Raw genomic sequence first — 16,335 nt, forward strand, 5'->3', positions numbered from 1 at the left:
TGCACCTCGTATTCGGCGGGGTGGACCATATAGAGTCTACGAGCTGCGAATATTTATAGAGGAATAGATGGAATCCAAATGTACTACTTTGTATTACCTTAATTAAGTACAAATCTCAAATCCATCTCCGACCCAATACCAGTGTGATTCCAACAGTTTCGTATGGTCATTGTCGATACGTCTTGCCAACCTTCCGAGCACCACTTCATCGCTGTTTAAATATTGACGGGGGTATACTTCTCGCCTTTGTAAAACATGTCCGGCTCGGCCTCCTGCTTCTTAGCACGGTAGTGGTCCTTGATACTCTTGTGTGGCCCACTGAGTGAGCTGAGACAGTGTCCATGATGGCTCTGTGGCTGCCTTCCTGCACAATGTTTGCTTATTGGCGAGATTCAACGTAGAATAGGCGGACGGGCGACGTGCCATGGCGTTTTGCGACAAAATTTATAATGAGCTGTTGTATGGTGAAGTGATTGAGCTGATACATCGTGGCGAAAGTGCGACGTTCCATCCCTCCTCAAGGAGGGAATACCATTGAGGTTATTTGGTCTAAAGAAGATGGACAGCTCATTTGCGCAATGCATGTGGCGCAATCATTAGATTGGGCAGGCTATTAAGCCATACCGGGGCCGAAAACGAGGTGCACGACTGTATATCGTCGTAGGAGCTGCTGAAAATGTTTAAGGCCCTGGTGACATATATTTCGGCTTAAACAGGAACTTTAGTACTTATAGGCTATAATATGATGTTTAAAGCTTCGTAATAGTTTTGTAATAATGTTTCTTACAAAAAAACGCTTCTCCAAATACCTTTCATATTTTTGCTTGCAGGTATTTGTAGTAGTAATACACTCACATACATGCATTACGTTTAGCGCTAGATAAATGAAAAAAGTGCAGCTACTAATATTTAGAGCTTGACACTTTGTAGTAGTAGTACACGAAACTATTATGTCAGCTGTTAGATAAAAGTACACACGATTTTTACTAATATTAATTACTAGAAACGTTTCAAATGTGAGTCCTCACACCACCTACACACACCGCTCCACCACCGCGAAAAAAAGTATTTATTTAGCTGTGATAATTGGTTTGTATTCTAGAAACTTTTCAAATGTGATTATAGTGGCGTCCTCACACCCACACACACCACTCTGCCACCGCGAGAAAAAAACGTATTTCCTTAGCTTTGGTAGTTAGTTCGTATTCGCGCGTGTAATGTGCGAAGTAAGGTAGTTGGCGCACTTTCCAGCACATTACGTAGCGGACATCAAGCGCACTGGGTGATCGAGTTGACGCGGGGCCACTGAAGAGCACGAATCCAGGTAAAAGCACGAAACACGGAAGAATACTAAAGTAGACTATGTACACGCTGGGATGGAAGCGGAGCACTGATGGGCACGGAAACAGCAAAGGACGAACCACGGGGGAGCACACAGCCATAAAAAATTGGAAGAATAAAACATTACGGGAGTGTACGCACCACGGAGGAGAACTAAAAAATATAGACACCCCAGTATGCTGAAAAGCACGGGCTACGGAAAGGCACGCACGTTCGAGGCCACGGTAGAACACGTACCGGAGAGAGTGCACAGAAAAACATTTCCAACAACACCACGGTTAAACATAAAGCACCAAACATGAACCCGCGGGAGACCATAAGCGGGAAATCACCGAGCACTGGGACACAATATTAGGGTAAAACCGGAGCTCACCGTGTCGCACAGCACGATACTACTGTAGCTAGCGATCGCATTGACGATAGACCAACCGCGACAACACGAAATGACACGATAGCATGGACTATGCCACTAAGCCATGGGAGAACACAGCTGCAGAGCTATAGACGGGAAATCATCGAGCCGCGGAGAACTATACCAGTGTAGAATCTGAGTTCCCGAGCCACGAAGGACGATACTACATTAGAACACGATTGCACAGACGACAGGCCAGCCACGAGACTACGGAGAACACACTAGCATGGACGATGGACCAGCCGCTCAACCATGGAAAACCAAGCAGCCACAGGAGCTATGTACGGGATCATCGAGCCACATAAAACGATACCGGTGTAGAATCTGAGCTTACCGAGCCACGTAGGACAGTGATACATTAGAACACGATTGCACGGACGGCGAACCAGCCACGACATACACGGGGTCCGTTTGGGGGTCACCACGAATGCCACCGCGAAGCACGAAGCCATTGTAGAACACGATATCACGGGCAACGCAGATGCACTACGCGAGCCCAATACCATAGACAGCATTACTGCACTTCGATTGTACGATAGCGTGATAACGTGGTCGATGGAACCTCACCAGGAAAGCACGATATACGGGCGACCGAACCACACGACTGCAGGGAGGCACCAAACCACGGAATAGCACCCTTTGGTTAGAGTACCGGCGATGGGAGGCCAACGGCCACGAATGTCTATGTATCACGAAAGTACGTAAACGTTTGAGAAAAAGGGAAAGCTTAGGAGCCACGAAAGAGGCCGTACTAAAGTGCATGAGCTCAAAAGCGAGGGCGCAAATCCACTGAGCAGCGTGGACCGCGGGTGAACAGAGAGCCACGAAACCAAGAAGAACACGGAGGAGCACGGGCCATTGAAGAACACGACATCCAACCTGTGGTACGGGGTAACGGAAACGTACCAAACCACGATATGGTACGAGGCCAAATGAAATTACGGAAACTTAAGTCGTTGACTACACGAAGCCACGACGTACTAGGTTGAGCGACGCTCACAAAACACGTGACACAAAGAAGCACTTAGCTTTGCGGCCACCTCATCTCCAACAAACCATGCCACTCCGCCGCGTAGCGGCGGCGGCCGGCTAGTATTAAGCACAAATGCAGCAACCTGTCTGTCCGTCTCACTAAATTGTCGTGCCTGTCAAGCTTTTCCGGAAAAAATATTGGATAAAATAATTTAAATATTTCTACTGGCTGCCGAGCGCATCGAAGGTGGCCCTGATTGGCCTAAAAGCTGCCGAGCGCAGCGAGCCGGCCCAAATCGGCACCTTCTGCAACCCTGCGGGCCTATGGGCCCGCCTGAGCCACAATCTGCCAACCTACTATGCGAGTAGTGAAGCGAGCCCGTGGCGAGCGGAACAGAGGCAAAACACAAGGAATGACATTCATTCTTACCCGCCGCGTCGCGGCGACACTCGGCTAGTAAAACTTCAAGTATAATACATAAATACATTATTTTTTGTCTTACGAGAGTTTCATCTAAGCTTTCTTTTACTGTACATCTTACCCCTCTAGTGGAGTGTGGTCTGCGTCCGTCCGTCAGTCTGTCCGTAACGGGCTAGGGTTCATAAAACTCGCGCTCATGCAGGCGTTCTTCTGGCTGCCGAGCGCAGCGAAGGCGGCCTCGATTCGCTAAAATTGCAATATTTGGTGTACATATTATGTGGTCTACACATCGTACTTAAATGTACCGTTCAAATTTCATTTTGCCCCCATTTTCGAAACAGAAGCCGCGGAACGCCACGTTACTCAAGGTACGCTGCGTGTATGCATGTTAGTTTACATTAGTAGCTAGCAAGACACACATACACAGATAGTCCAAGGTTCCTGGGGCTGCTTAGGGGGTAGCTTATAACTTGCGGGATTTTATCCTGCAAGTAGGTAGCCGTGCTATGGGGATTTAGTTCCAGAGCCCTCTGGGTTCTTGGAGCTTTATCCCACCGCCCACTCTGCGCGAGAGCACATTTGGCACCTGGTCCATTGACCGCAAACCCGACAGCGAACCAGATGAGCCGGTCGTTATTGGTTATTGATGGGCACGCACATTGCGTGCGTGCAGTTGGTCAGGAGGGGTACCGTAACTGGCCTCTTTTAACCGACAGATGGGATGGGGGCTGTAATAGCCTATCAATAACCAGCCTTTGCAATTAACGGCCGCCTTTTGGCAAAAGGATATCGCACCTCAAGCTACAGTACTATCCGGGGGCCCAACCCTGGAGATTCGACTGCACAATTTGCAAACTAAAACCGCTCCGGGCCTCACGGCCCGTGACTGTGGGATAAGTGATCGGAGATAACCTTGATGGGAGCAAGCAATCCCGGGTAGTACGCAGATGTACTTTATGAAAACTACTGCTACGTGCGGTGTACTTAGACTATGTCTAACGCGTCACGTTTTCGTGTTCGCAGACTTATGGATCGAGCTAAGCGGAAAAGGACGCGGGAAGAACTTGAGGAGGCTCTGCGCGAGAATGAACTGATCAATGCGACACCCATGCAAGGGGAGAAGGAAGCACGGAAGCCACGTATGAACAAGCGCAGGAGGAAGCGCTGCGACTTGAACAAAGCGCTTCAAGCCCTCAGTGTGCACCAAGAAGCTACGGCGGTTACGGAAGTTACGGAAGGTCAAGCTGGCCGTTTTGAAGAGCGGGAGGAAAAGACGGAAGAGTCCGATCCTGTGATATTTCAGCGCCGGTTTGCGGCCCAGATGGAGGCAGCGTATCAAGCGGGAGCTACCGAGGTGGCTTCATTGGCAGTGCTTTTAATACCTCCAGCTCCTGTTCAAGAAGCGATTCCGGTGTCAGCTGCGCAACGAGCTCGCGAAAGACGAGCTATCAGGACACTGTCTCAGACAGATCGCGACCGTACACGCGACGCACAGAGATCTCGCACAAGACGAGCTAATATGTCACTCTCTCAGCGTGATCGTGCGAGGAAAAAAGACGCAGAGTGCAAGCGTGCCCGAAGAGCTCGTTACATGGAGAAGATCTTCACGAACAACGAGTGAATAATCGGCAGCAGCAAACAGCACACAGGGCGGAGCTAAATCAACAGCAGCGACAATACGAACGCGACCTAAACCGCCAACAGCATGCAGTTCGCCGAGCGGAGCTACCACAAGAAGACCGGGACGCTGAACGTGAGCTAAACCGCCAACAGCACGCCGATCTACGGGCCGATCTGTCGGGACAAGAACGAGATGCTGAACGTGAGCTTCACCGACAGCAGGAAGGTTATCGACGAGATCGCTTAACGGATGAGGAGCGTCAGCAAGAGCTCGAGCGGGTGCGCACTCGACGCCAATGCGTCCGTCATGGCCACGCTCTTATTTCCCTCGCAGAGTTCGACGCGTCCATGATAACAGGTGACCACGTGGTCAACGGGCGACACAAGCTCCAGTTTTTCCGATCTGCAATGCTTGGAAGTGGCCAGGCGAGTCTGCGATATCATGCTTCTGGCAGGCAGGGTAAAGCTGCCTTCACTGCACCCCGCGCCACCAAAACTGCTTCAGCTGTACGAAGATCCAGACTTCCGCCGTCAAATTCGTGCCTACAATCAAGCCTTCGCGTTTACGTCGATTGGTGCTTTGTGCTCAAACCGATCGTTTCAAAACGTACGTCAAGACGAGAGCGTTGCCGGTACTCACGGCGTGTACACATATCGCATTCAAGGGGCTATGGGGCACTACCTAGGGTCTCTCCTTCCTCACATAGACCGTCGGATAGGCGCGCGAGTAGCACCCAAGTTTGCGCAGATCTACATTGTGGATCCAGACATGCAACGCCGCGCGGAGCGACGTCTTCGTATATTCGCGGATCTGGATCGTGTTGCACTACTAGACATCGAGAAAATGATGGCAGAGCACAACCCATTAGCGCAACGGTTCCTCCACTTTGGGCAGCAAGTGCGTCAACACAACACGGAGACTCCAGTAGATTTGGTCTTCCGTCTGCATGATAACTCCTCGCGACCGAGGACGCATAACCGCCCCACTGTGTCTGAAGTGGCTGCGACCCTCATTGAGGATGGCAACCTGGCTCAGCCTCGGGATCTACTGCTCTTTACACGCGATCAAAAGCTGCTACGTTTGTACGAGACTCACGCCGATTACGATCCACTCCAATACCCGCTTCTCCTTCCATATGGAGAGAAGGGCTGGACCTACACAGACGAGTTCGCGAATGGTACTGAGTATCGAAACAAGAAGGCGATGTCGCTTCGTGAACATGTCGCGTTCCGCCTTCATCGGAAAGTGAATGACCAGTCCGCTCTCCACCAAGGCGGGCATCTATTTCAACAGTGGTGTGTAGATCAGCGTGCAAAATGTGAGCAAGAACAGCTTCGCTGGGTGGCCGACAATCAGAAAACACTTCGCGCCGATCAATACAGGGGTGTTCAAGACGCTTTGCTCAACGAAGATACTTTGGCTTTGGTGGAAGGAGAAGTGCTCCTGTCGGAATACGACCGGGCCCAGAACAGATTGGTGCACCCGGACCAGGACGGAGGCAACAGAGGACGCCCAACCCACTTTCTTAATCAGGTTGGCAAGCGTATCATACTACCGGCTTCGCACCTGGGTAGCCCGCGGTCCATGTACAAGTCGTATCAAGATTCGATGGCAATTATTCGGGAGTATGGACGGCCCGACGTCTTCCTGACTGAAAGGTGCAACCCTAAGTGGGACGAGATTCTTGAAGCGATACCTTCCGATATCCAGACAGCTCAAGATCGGCCAGACATCGTGGCTCGCGTGTGGCAGCAGAACTGCAAGCAGCGCTTGACGATTTAAACCAAGGCGTCCTGGGACGAGTGCGCGCGCGGATTTACGTTGTCGAGTTTCAAAAACGAGGCCTCCCCCACGCTCACGTATTGATTATTCTGGCTGACGAAGACAAACCTCGAACGCGCGAGATCGTAGACAAGATGGTATGCGCTGAGATCCCAGATAAGGATACAAACCCTCAGCTGTATGAGACGGTCATGTCATGCATGCTCCATGGTCCATGCAGGCCTGCAAACCCTTCCTGTGCGTGTATGAAGGACGGCAAGTGCACCAAGGGGTATCCGAAGCCCTTAGCAGAAGTTACACAAGCCAATGCCAATGGTTATCCAGTGTACAGACGACGTCGACGGCAAGAAGGTGTTCTAAAGTTCAAAGGCAGAGAACACGACAATGCTACGATCAACCAGTGTGTTGTACCGTACAATTCGTACTTATCTCAGAAGTACAACTGCCACATCAATGTCGAAGTGTGCACTGATATTACTGCGGTTAAATACCTGTACAAGTATGTGTACAAAGGAGCCGACATGGCTATACTCACTGTGGAAGAAGTCCGAGGAGGGCAGCAGAGTGCGCGTCGCGAACCAAATGAGATTCTACGTTTCTTGAGCGCCCGGTACATTTCTCCGGTGGAAGCTTGCATGCGCCTGCTCGATTTCACGATTCAGGAAAAAACCATGCGGTTCATCTCGAGTCAGGCCAGACGATTTGCTTTCGCGAGACGGAAAACCCGAAGGCGGTTTTGGAACGTGATAGTCACACGATGCTGACCAGATTCTTTGAGTTGTGTGCGAGCGAAGTGCCCGAGAATCATATTGCCAGAACGATGTTGTATCAGGACATCCCTAAAGAGTTCTGCTGGAAAGCGCCGGAGAAAGGTCAGCCGAAAAGGTGGGTCCGCAGGAAACAGTATCAAGCTGTCGTTGGTCGCATGATTCACGTGTCCCCTCGCGATATGGAGCGCTTCTATCTTCGGCTACTGATCTGTCAGCGTAGAGGTCCAACGTCGTTTGAAGACTTGAGAACGGTTAGCGGGATTGTCTGCCCCACATTCCAAATTGCGGCGCGGGAAGCTGGCTACTTGGAGAATGATAACGAGTGGGTTTCGTGTTTGAGGGAAGCAGCTGAGTTACAAATGCCGTATCATCTACGCCAGCTCTTCGTCATTATTCTGGTGTATTCAGCTCCAGCAAATGTTGGTGTTCTATGGGATCGTTTTTTCGCGGATCTTTCCCAAGACTTCGCACGCAAACATCCGGCTTTGATGGACCCCTTCAAGTCGGCGTTGGTCGAATTTGAAACGCTGATGAGCATTCAAGAACTACTTCAAGCGAGTAGGTATGCGGTAGCTGACTTCGACGAGCTTCCTCACTTGGGGTCGTTCCCAACATTGATTCGTGAAGCGCTTCGCCAAAACGGATTACTTCGACGTGAGCTCACTGGATACGATGCGTCAGCTTTGGAGGCGATTGTAAACACAGAAGATCAGCTAAACGAAAGTCAGCGGGTGGTTTATGACCAGATTATTGAAGCGGTTGAATGCCCGGAGGAAGGCAAGAAACTATTTTTTGTTGATGGCCCGGGTGGTACTGGAAAATCTACACTGCTTCGAAATATACTGGCCAAAGTCAGACTCTTGGGGAAAATCGCCATCGCTGTGGCGTCTAGCGGTATTGCCTCGCTCTTGCTCATGGGTGGTAGGACAGCTCATTCTACATTCAAGATCCCTTTGAAATTGAACGAGAGCTCGACGTGCGGTATCAGAAAGAACTCCCATATTCAGGAGTTGATCAAGCATGCAAGTTTGATTATTTGGGATAAAGCACCTATGGCCCATCGCCACGCATTCGAGGCAGTAGACAGAACACTGCGGGACATACTAGACAACGATACCGAGCCTTTTGGGGGGAAAGTGTTTGTACTTTCGGGAGATTTCCGCCAGATTCTCCCGGTCGTTAAGAATGGAACACCCGTCGAGACAATTGACGCTTGTCTCAAGTCGTCTAGGCTGTGGCCCCAATTCCAGACGTTCCGTCTTACGGAAAACATGCGAGTGCGCACAGCTGATACTGCAGACACGGCTGAGGAAATGGCTGCATTCTCCGAGTTCCTGTTGCAAGTCGGGGGGGGGGGAAGGCATGATGTAACTCCTTCCCTAGGAAGAGATTACATGAAGATCCCGCGCGATATGCTGATTGAGAATCCACCTGTGCCTGAGGATGAGGACCGGGAAATTCGTCCTGGTGTTATTCCAAGAGGCATGGATCGGATCATCGACGAGATGTATGGCGAGATAAACAACCCCGAAGTTGCTACCGATGAGTATTTCGCTAAGCGTACGATCCTCACGACCACGAACGCAATCGTGCACCGCATCAATGAAGCGGCGACCGATCGATTAACTGGACAGGCGCGGGAATACATGTCTTCCGATTCTGTACAAGACGACGGTGACGGCAATTTCTTCGAGCAGGAGGTACTCCACTCGATGAATATCAGTGGAGTGCCTCCCCATAAGTTGAACCTCAAGGTAGGAATGCCTATCATGATGATGCGGAACCTGAATCCAGATCTAGGGCTGTGCAACGGAACACGGCTTCGAATTGTGGCCCTCAAGCCACACGTCATCCACGCCACAATCATGACAGGTGAGCGACAAGGGCAACATGTGTTGATTCCCCGCATTGTTTTCATCAGTGACGGAGACATTCGGAGCTTCCCGTTTCATTTGAGACGCAAGCAGTTTCCTGTCCAACCGGCCTTTGCGATGACGATTAACAAGGCGCAAGGACAAACGGTGCAGTACTTGGGGCTGTATCTTGCTACGCCTTGCTTCTCCCACGGGCAGCTGTACGTTGCGATGTCGCGAGTTACTTCAAGATCAAGATTCAAGGCGCTGGTCGAGTACCCAAAGCTGGAGGAGGAGGATGGGGTCTACGCCTAGAACATTGTCTACAGGCAGATCTTTGGTTCGGAGTAGGAATGTTCAATTTCATATGCATTTAATACATCACGTTTACATAAAACATGTTTACGCCGGAGCGCAGCGAAGGCGTGAGCCCATTTCCCCTGAGACTACAGCCTGCCACCTCCGCCGCGTAGCGGCGGCGAACGGCTAGTCTTACCCCTCTAGTAGAGTGTGTTGTCCGTCTGTAACGTTCGTAACGGGCTAGGGTTAATAAAACTCACGCTAATGCGGGCGCTCTATTGGCTGCCGAGCGCAGCGAAGGCGGCCCCCATTGGCTAAATCATCATTGTGTTTTGTACACAATGTATGTGGGCTACACATCGTACTTAAATGCACCGCTCAAATTTCATTTTGCTCTCATTTTCAGCTGCGCTTCGCGAGGCCACGCAAAGGGCGCTGCCTGTGTGTGCGTTAGTTAGTATTAGTAGAAGGCGCCGATGAGCACACACGTACTATATCCTCGTAGGAGCTGTTGAAAAAAATTGTCGGCTTTGGTGACGCATATTTCGGACTCAATCGAAACTCTAGTACTTATTGATTTTAGAATGATATTTTAGGCTTCGTAGTACTTTCAAATAATAAAACTCACAAAACTTTTGAGTAATACTAGTTTTAAAGAATTTTATATTTTTGCTTGCAGACGTTTATAGCAGTACTACAAAAAATTAATTCGTTGCGCAAGAAAAAAAACGCATGCTATTACTAATACTAATCAATTTAAACCAAAGTACCGGTATTATATTTGTGTTAGATAAAGATGCACAATTTATTACCACTATTAAATACTTGAACCTTTTAAAATGTGAAGATAGTGGCTTCCACCATCTCACAATCCCACCCCACATAACCATGTACACCACTCCGCCGCCGAAAAAAAAGGATCATATTCCTTTGTATTTGCGTGCGTAGTGTACGACCTTAAGAGATTGTGCGCACTTTCCAACACGATATGTAGCATACACCAAGCAAAATAAAAGCAGAATTTGCGATTGAATTAGCGCGGAGGCAAGTGGATAAAGAAGAACACGAAACACGGAGGAACACCGAGACAGACTATGTACACGATGGGATAGAAGGAGCGACACGAAGCACGGAAGGCTACGAACGTTGAAAGAGGACTAAATCAATGAAGGCACCTAGCGATTCTGATAAGCACGAACCACGGACGAGCACACTACCATGAAAACTTGGAATGGCAAGAACATGACGGGAGCGTACAGATGACGGAATATAATTGGCACCCCAACAAGCTGAAAAACACGGTCTACGAAAGAGCCTGCACCTTCGAAGCCACGGTAGAACCTATAGCGCTAAGCGTGCACGGACAGGAATTATCCCATATCACCACGGTAAAATACGGAGCACAGTAGACCGACCAAATATGAAGCCACGGTAGACCATTAAGGGAGATCACCAAGCATTGGAACACGATCATAGGGTAGAATCGGAGCTCTCTGGCTAGCGCGATACTACCGTACCTTGCGAAAGCAAGGGCGACAGACCAACCGCGACACTACAAGTTAGCACGATAGCATGGAATGTGCCACTAAGCCATTGGAGAACGCAGTCGCGGAGCTATACACGGAAAATCACAGCGCCGCGAAGAGCGATACTAGTGTTGAACCTGAGCTTACCGAGCCACGGAGGACAGTACTACAATAGAACTAGATTGCACGGACGGCGGACCAGCCACAAAATAAACGGGGAGGTGGGCGCTTGGGGTGACCACGACTGCACACTGTGGAGCACGATGCCATTGTAAAACACGATAACACGGACAACGCAGATACACTATGTAGCACAATACCATAGACAGCATTACCACACCGTGATTGCACGATAGTGTGATACCGCGGTCGATGGAACTTCACCAGGAGAGACGATACACGGACGACGGAACAACACGACTGCATGGAGACACCAAGCCACGGAATAGCACGCTTCGGCTAGAGCACCGGCGATAGAAGGCCAACGGCCAAGAGATAGTATCTATCACGAAGTCAGTTCAACCCACATAAACGTTTGAGAACAGAGAAAAGTTAGCATTTACGAAAAGGCCGTACTAAAGGGCATGAACCCACAAGAGAGAGAGCATAACCGCTGAGCAGCGTGGGCCACGGGTCAGTAGGAACCACGTAGCCGGGAAGAGCACCAAAGAGCATGGGCCATTGAAGAAAGCAACATCCAACCTGTAATACGGGGTAGCGGAAACGTTCCAAACCACGATATTATACGGAGCCGAATGAGACTACGGAAGGCAAGTGGTTAAATACACGATGCCACGATGTACTGGGGTGAACGACGCATACAAAGCATGCGACACCCAGAAGCACTTAAATTTGGGGCCATCACATCTCCAACAAACCATGCCACTCCGCCGCGTAGCGGCGGCGAACGGCCAGTCAAGGCTAGCACGATGTCTGTTCGTCCGTCACACGAAACGCTCAGGTTTTTGAGCATTCTCAATGGCTGTCGAGCGGAGCGAAGGCGGATCTAATTTGTTAAAACCGGATTATGTAGCTTACATCAGTAAATTCATGTGCACATATGGAGATTTGCACAAGACTATCCATTACCGGAATCCGATTGATTTTATATTACGAGGTGTTTACTATTTTAATAATGCATGTTGCTTTTAATATTTGAGTGCTAACCAGAGTTACCTATTCTCAAATGAAATAGCCCCTTAAGAAAGCTTCCCATGCTGCAAGGTGCTTAGCGTACACGTAGGAATGCGTGTTTTCGCGGCCATACTATAATAAACGTAATACTATGTTCTTAATAGTTTCTGCAAGTTACATTGACTAAAATAATAGCTACAAATGTTTTGTTGTAGAAATATTAAGAACATATCTGAGTGTGAGGTAACTGATTTAGAGCTGCCAAATAGTAGTACACGTACAACAGAAGCTGGCCGTAAAAACAACGCTGTGCCAATAAACGTTGTCACCTGATCCATAAAGATACATAGTTTTAGATTGAATAGAATGAACTCGTAATACACATATTATGTGTTACTGCTGTAGCCATTGTTTTCTAAGAGACAGCTGTAAGCCATTGTTTTCTAAGAGTTGTTAGGCAGCAAAATCCGATACTACTTAGCTGGCGGACGGGTCGCCGACAGGGGCGTAGGATACCCGTATAAATGGAGCGGCAATACAACAAAACACGAGAGGTGTTAATTATAGTTGGCTAAATAGACACCATAAAGAAACGCTAATAAACTTGGAGCCTAAATGACGTCCAATAATCCTGGAGTCATCGCTAAATATTCAAATAGAAAGCACTACCGTCAACAGCAACAGCAGCAAGGCGTCTTGCGACACAATATCTAAGTGCTTCAATCATAACTGGCACAGATTCGAGTGCGAATTCTGAATCGGCACAAAATGAGCGCCACATACATTAAAAATAGTAAAATTTGAATATTATGTTTTAGCTTTCATTGAGTTTGATATGAGAAGTGAGCAATCTTTAGTTACGTACAAGCTGAAATAGGCAGTGCAGGCAGGTGTTAATAAGTAGTGCAAGCTGGACAGGCCATTATTATCGTTTGCGCTGATGTGAGCTAAGTTTCATAGCGGCTCAGAAATGGCCCGTGGTATCGAGCACGACGCTAAACTAAACGTACTGTGTAGCGTTTGTATAAATGTTATTTGAAGTGCTGGTGGTTTTGGATGGAGGATGAAGATACAGTGATAGCCAGCAATAAAAAAGAGATTGCATCAAGAATCTTGGTATAAGATCATTAGAATATTTATTTCATAAATCTGGTAAGCATGATGCTGACCCAAATTAATAAGCTACAAAAATCGATTTAGGTACACATGGGTTCAGCGGTTTTTTTTTCAATAGTAATCCCGCCGAAGCGTAGCGGAGGCGGCTAGAACGAGTAGATCTGAACCTAATTTACCGGCGGCGCTCGGCTAGTGATGTACATGTATTAATATCAATCCATGCACAACCAAACGTTTGTAGCACTATCTTACGTCTTACCAGCATACGGTCTTACTTCAGTACTTTGTGAAGAAACGTCAAAATTCCTTGGTTTTTCGTTATCTTCACCATTTCTCTTCTTTTCTTTCAATGTCAGTTGTTCTCACTCCATGAAAAGAAGTTTACATATTCCACTTCGATAGTGATGAATTCAAAACAAGTGCTAGCGACAATATTCAAGGCATCTAGCATTATGAATTTTACGACGAGCACACAGAGCTACCCGATATATCCATGGGAGGTGTTTATTGAGGTGTTTCAGGCTCATCCTCAGCAGGAGCAGGGGTAGCAGAGGGTTCTCCCAATCCACTTGCCGGGGCAGGGGCGGCGGGAGTGGCAGGAGCGGCACCGGGGGCAGCGGCAGGAACAGCGGCAGGGGCACCGGGGGCAGCTGCCGGAACAGCGGCAGGGGCACCGGGGGCAGCGGCAGGGGTACTGGCCGGGGCCTCATCGTCACTGCCTGCTGGAGCGGGAGTAGCTGCAGGTTCTTCGTCATCAGATCCGCTGGCCGGGGTATCGTCATCGCTGCCAGCAGGCGCAGGCGTGGCAGCAGGGGGGTCACCCGATCCGCTGGCTGGGGTCTCAGCTCCGCTACCGGCAGGTGCCGGAGTGACGGCAGGAGTGTCGGCATCACTTCCAGCCGGTGCCGGGGCATCGCTTCCACTGTCGTCGTTGCTCTTGGGTGCGTCGCTACCGCTTGACGGGAGTTCGACGCTTCCACTGGCGTCTCCACTTGTTGCAGGTCCACCGGACGCGGTTCCATTGCCGCATTCGCCCGTAGAAAAGTCCACCGCCCAAAAGTGCACGTACTTCCTGGTCTTGTCGAACGTGTAGCCAGGGCCCATAACATTCACCTTGCCGAAGATGGTGCTCTTGGCAGTCGAAGCCTTGGTCCACGCGGCGACAACACTCGCCACCGTTCTGTACCCGGCACCCACGATTTCCGTCACCGCTTCGGCCTTGAAACCCTGTGCCGCTGCACGTTCCTTCGGCGTCGTTCCGTCCGACCCCGTGCTCTTGATGAAGTTGTTGTCGGCCATGTCATTCGACTGGATTTGTGCCGCGTCCATGAGCATTTCGTTAAGACACAACTCATCCAACCCTTCCTTCTTTCGGGCTGCGTTAATGTTGTCCAGCATTTCCTGTCGAAAGTTCACGGCCTGTAGAGTACGGTGGTGGCCGTCTGCCGGGAATGCGCTCACAGTGGCCACTAGGGCCATGGAGGCACAAACGAGAACGTTGCGGACGCTAACCATTTTATGCTGTTTAAGTGCCGGTACGAAGGGACAGAGCTGGTTATCGCTCTGTGGGGCTGCTGTCTGGAGATCGAACGATCGGTGTCGGTCGGTCTTGAGCCAATTGCAGAATGAAAGGGTTAGCTAAGCGTTCACGCAGCTTTGCTGGCTCGACGCGGGGACAGCCTGGACATGGGGCAAAGCTGAGGATAAGCCGAGGATCGGAAAAGGCTTGTCCATGACCCGGCAAACCGATACAAACGCAAGGAGCTTATTCGTAGCCGGTGCAAAAGAAAACTTTCCATAGCAACAGCAAGTGAAAGTTGCAACAAAACAGCAAAAGCTCGAAAACCATCCGACCTTCAGACAATCCTCTTTGTAATGATACCGTCATGAAGCCACTCGTTATCACTATCCGGAGGAATCACTTTCCAGAGCTGCACCAAATGAAGAGGTAGCTCTCATGCGTGAGCGTGCGTCAAGCCCTAATTTGGAGATCTGGTTATATACATACCCGCATCCGTCTTTGCGAACTGTTGGAAGCTCACGGGTCTTCTGAGTCACCATAGCTGTGAATCCTGAAGACCGATGAGCTTATTGTGATGATGTCGTGCTTGCACACTAAAGACCTGATGTCCTTCGGAGAGCAGCTAAACACTGAGCGTAGTCGTAGACGAGCCCATACAAGCGGAGCAGCAAATGTCTTCGCTGAGATTTTTCGGCTCACCAAACGGACAATCTCTTTATTTAAAGACCTCTCAATATTAATAAATGACAATCTGCGGGAGACACTCAAACCTCCTGGAGAGTTTCACTATTTTAGGTATCACTCCGAAGAGGATTGTCTGCAATCCACTCTATTGTTTTCCTCTGACTCTCACTTTTTCAAAAGAAAAGACCAGATGGTTGAATGCCCGTGAAAATTTACTGCAGTTTAGTCGGCAACATCAACGCTCGGCAAGAGGAAATACCATCGGTCAGTAGAAAACTACTGATCTGTCCCCAACGCGGCGCTGCCTGCACAACTACTGATTTCACAGCTACTGGAGTGCTGTTAAGTTCGCATTTGCATTTTCTTATAGTCCTGCCTCGTTTGGTGTTAAGTTCGCATTTGCATTTTCTCTTAGTCCTGCCTCGTTTGGTCTATCAGTCTCTGACTCCGGCGATCTGGCTGCTCGCGACGCTGGGTTCGTCTTCCCCGCGTAGATTGATAGACCCAGACGAAATTGACTGACTCGTGTTCGAACACCATCTTTAGGCGCGCTGGCACGTTGGCACTTGGCTCCCGCGTCAACTCTTTGTACCCCACCCATTGAAAATGGTAGTATACGAAGTTATTGACCCACCGTTTGGCGAATATTCTTTCTACCTCGAAGAGCTGAGCATTGTCTCCTCTACGAGCTCGGCGCTCATTTGCAAAAAGACCTCCTCCTCTACTGACAACGTCACGTAACCCACCACCTATGGACGATGCACGCTCGGCGTCCAGCTCTCGGTCGACTTCGTTCGGTATGCTAACTTCTCTGCTTAGACGAAGCTGCCAGAAGGAGCCGTCCAGACGGCGCTGGATCGTTCGGGCGTGACGCTGTCGGG

The 16,335-nt window shown here is 49.6% G+C and overlaps 1 protein-coding gene across 1 annotated transcript; it reads right to left on the minus strand.

Annotated features, from left to right (window-relative positions):
* Positions 1-14,065: 14,065 nt before the first annotated feature.
* On the minus strand, positions 14,066-14,763 carry PITG_19245 (uncharacterized protein; the record flags this gene model as incomplete). Its single annotated transcript, XM_002997099.1, has 3 exons — positions 14,066-14,077; positions 14,122-14,140; positions 14,210-14,763. 3 exons carry the CDS (start codon positions 14,761-14,763, stop codon positions 14,066-14,068), a joined length of 585 nt encoding a protein of 194 aa, XP_002997145.1.
* Between the last annotated feature and the right edge of the window lie 1,572 nt (positions 14,764-16,335).

This window comes from Phytophthora infestans, genomic scaffold (genome assembly GCF_000142945.1).
Source record: "Phytophthora infestans T30-4 supercont1.87 genomic scaffold, whole genome shotgun sequence".
Classification (NCBI taxonomy): Eukaryota; Oomycota; class Peronosporomycetes; order Peronosporales; family Peronosporaceae; genus Phytophthora; species Phytophthora infestans.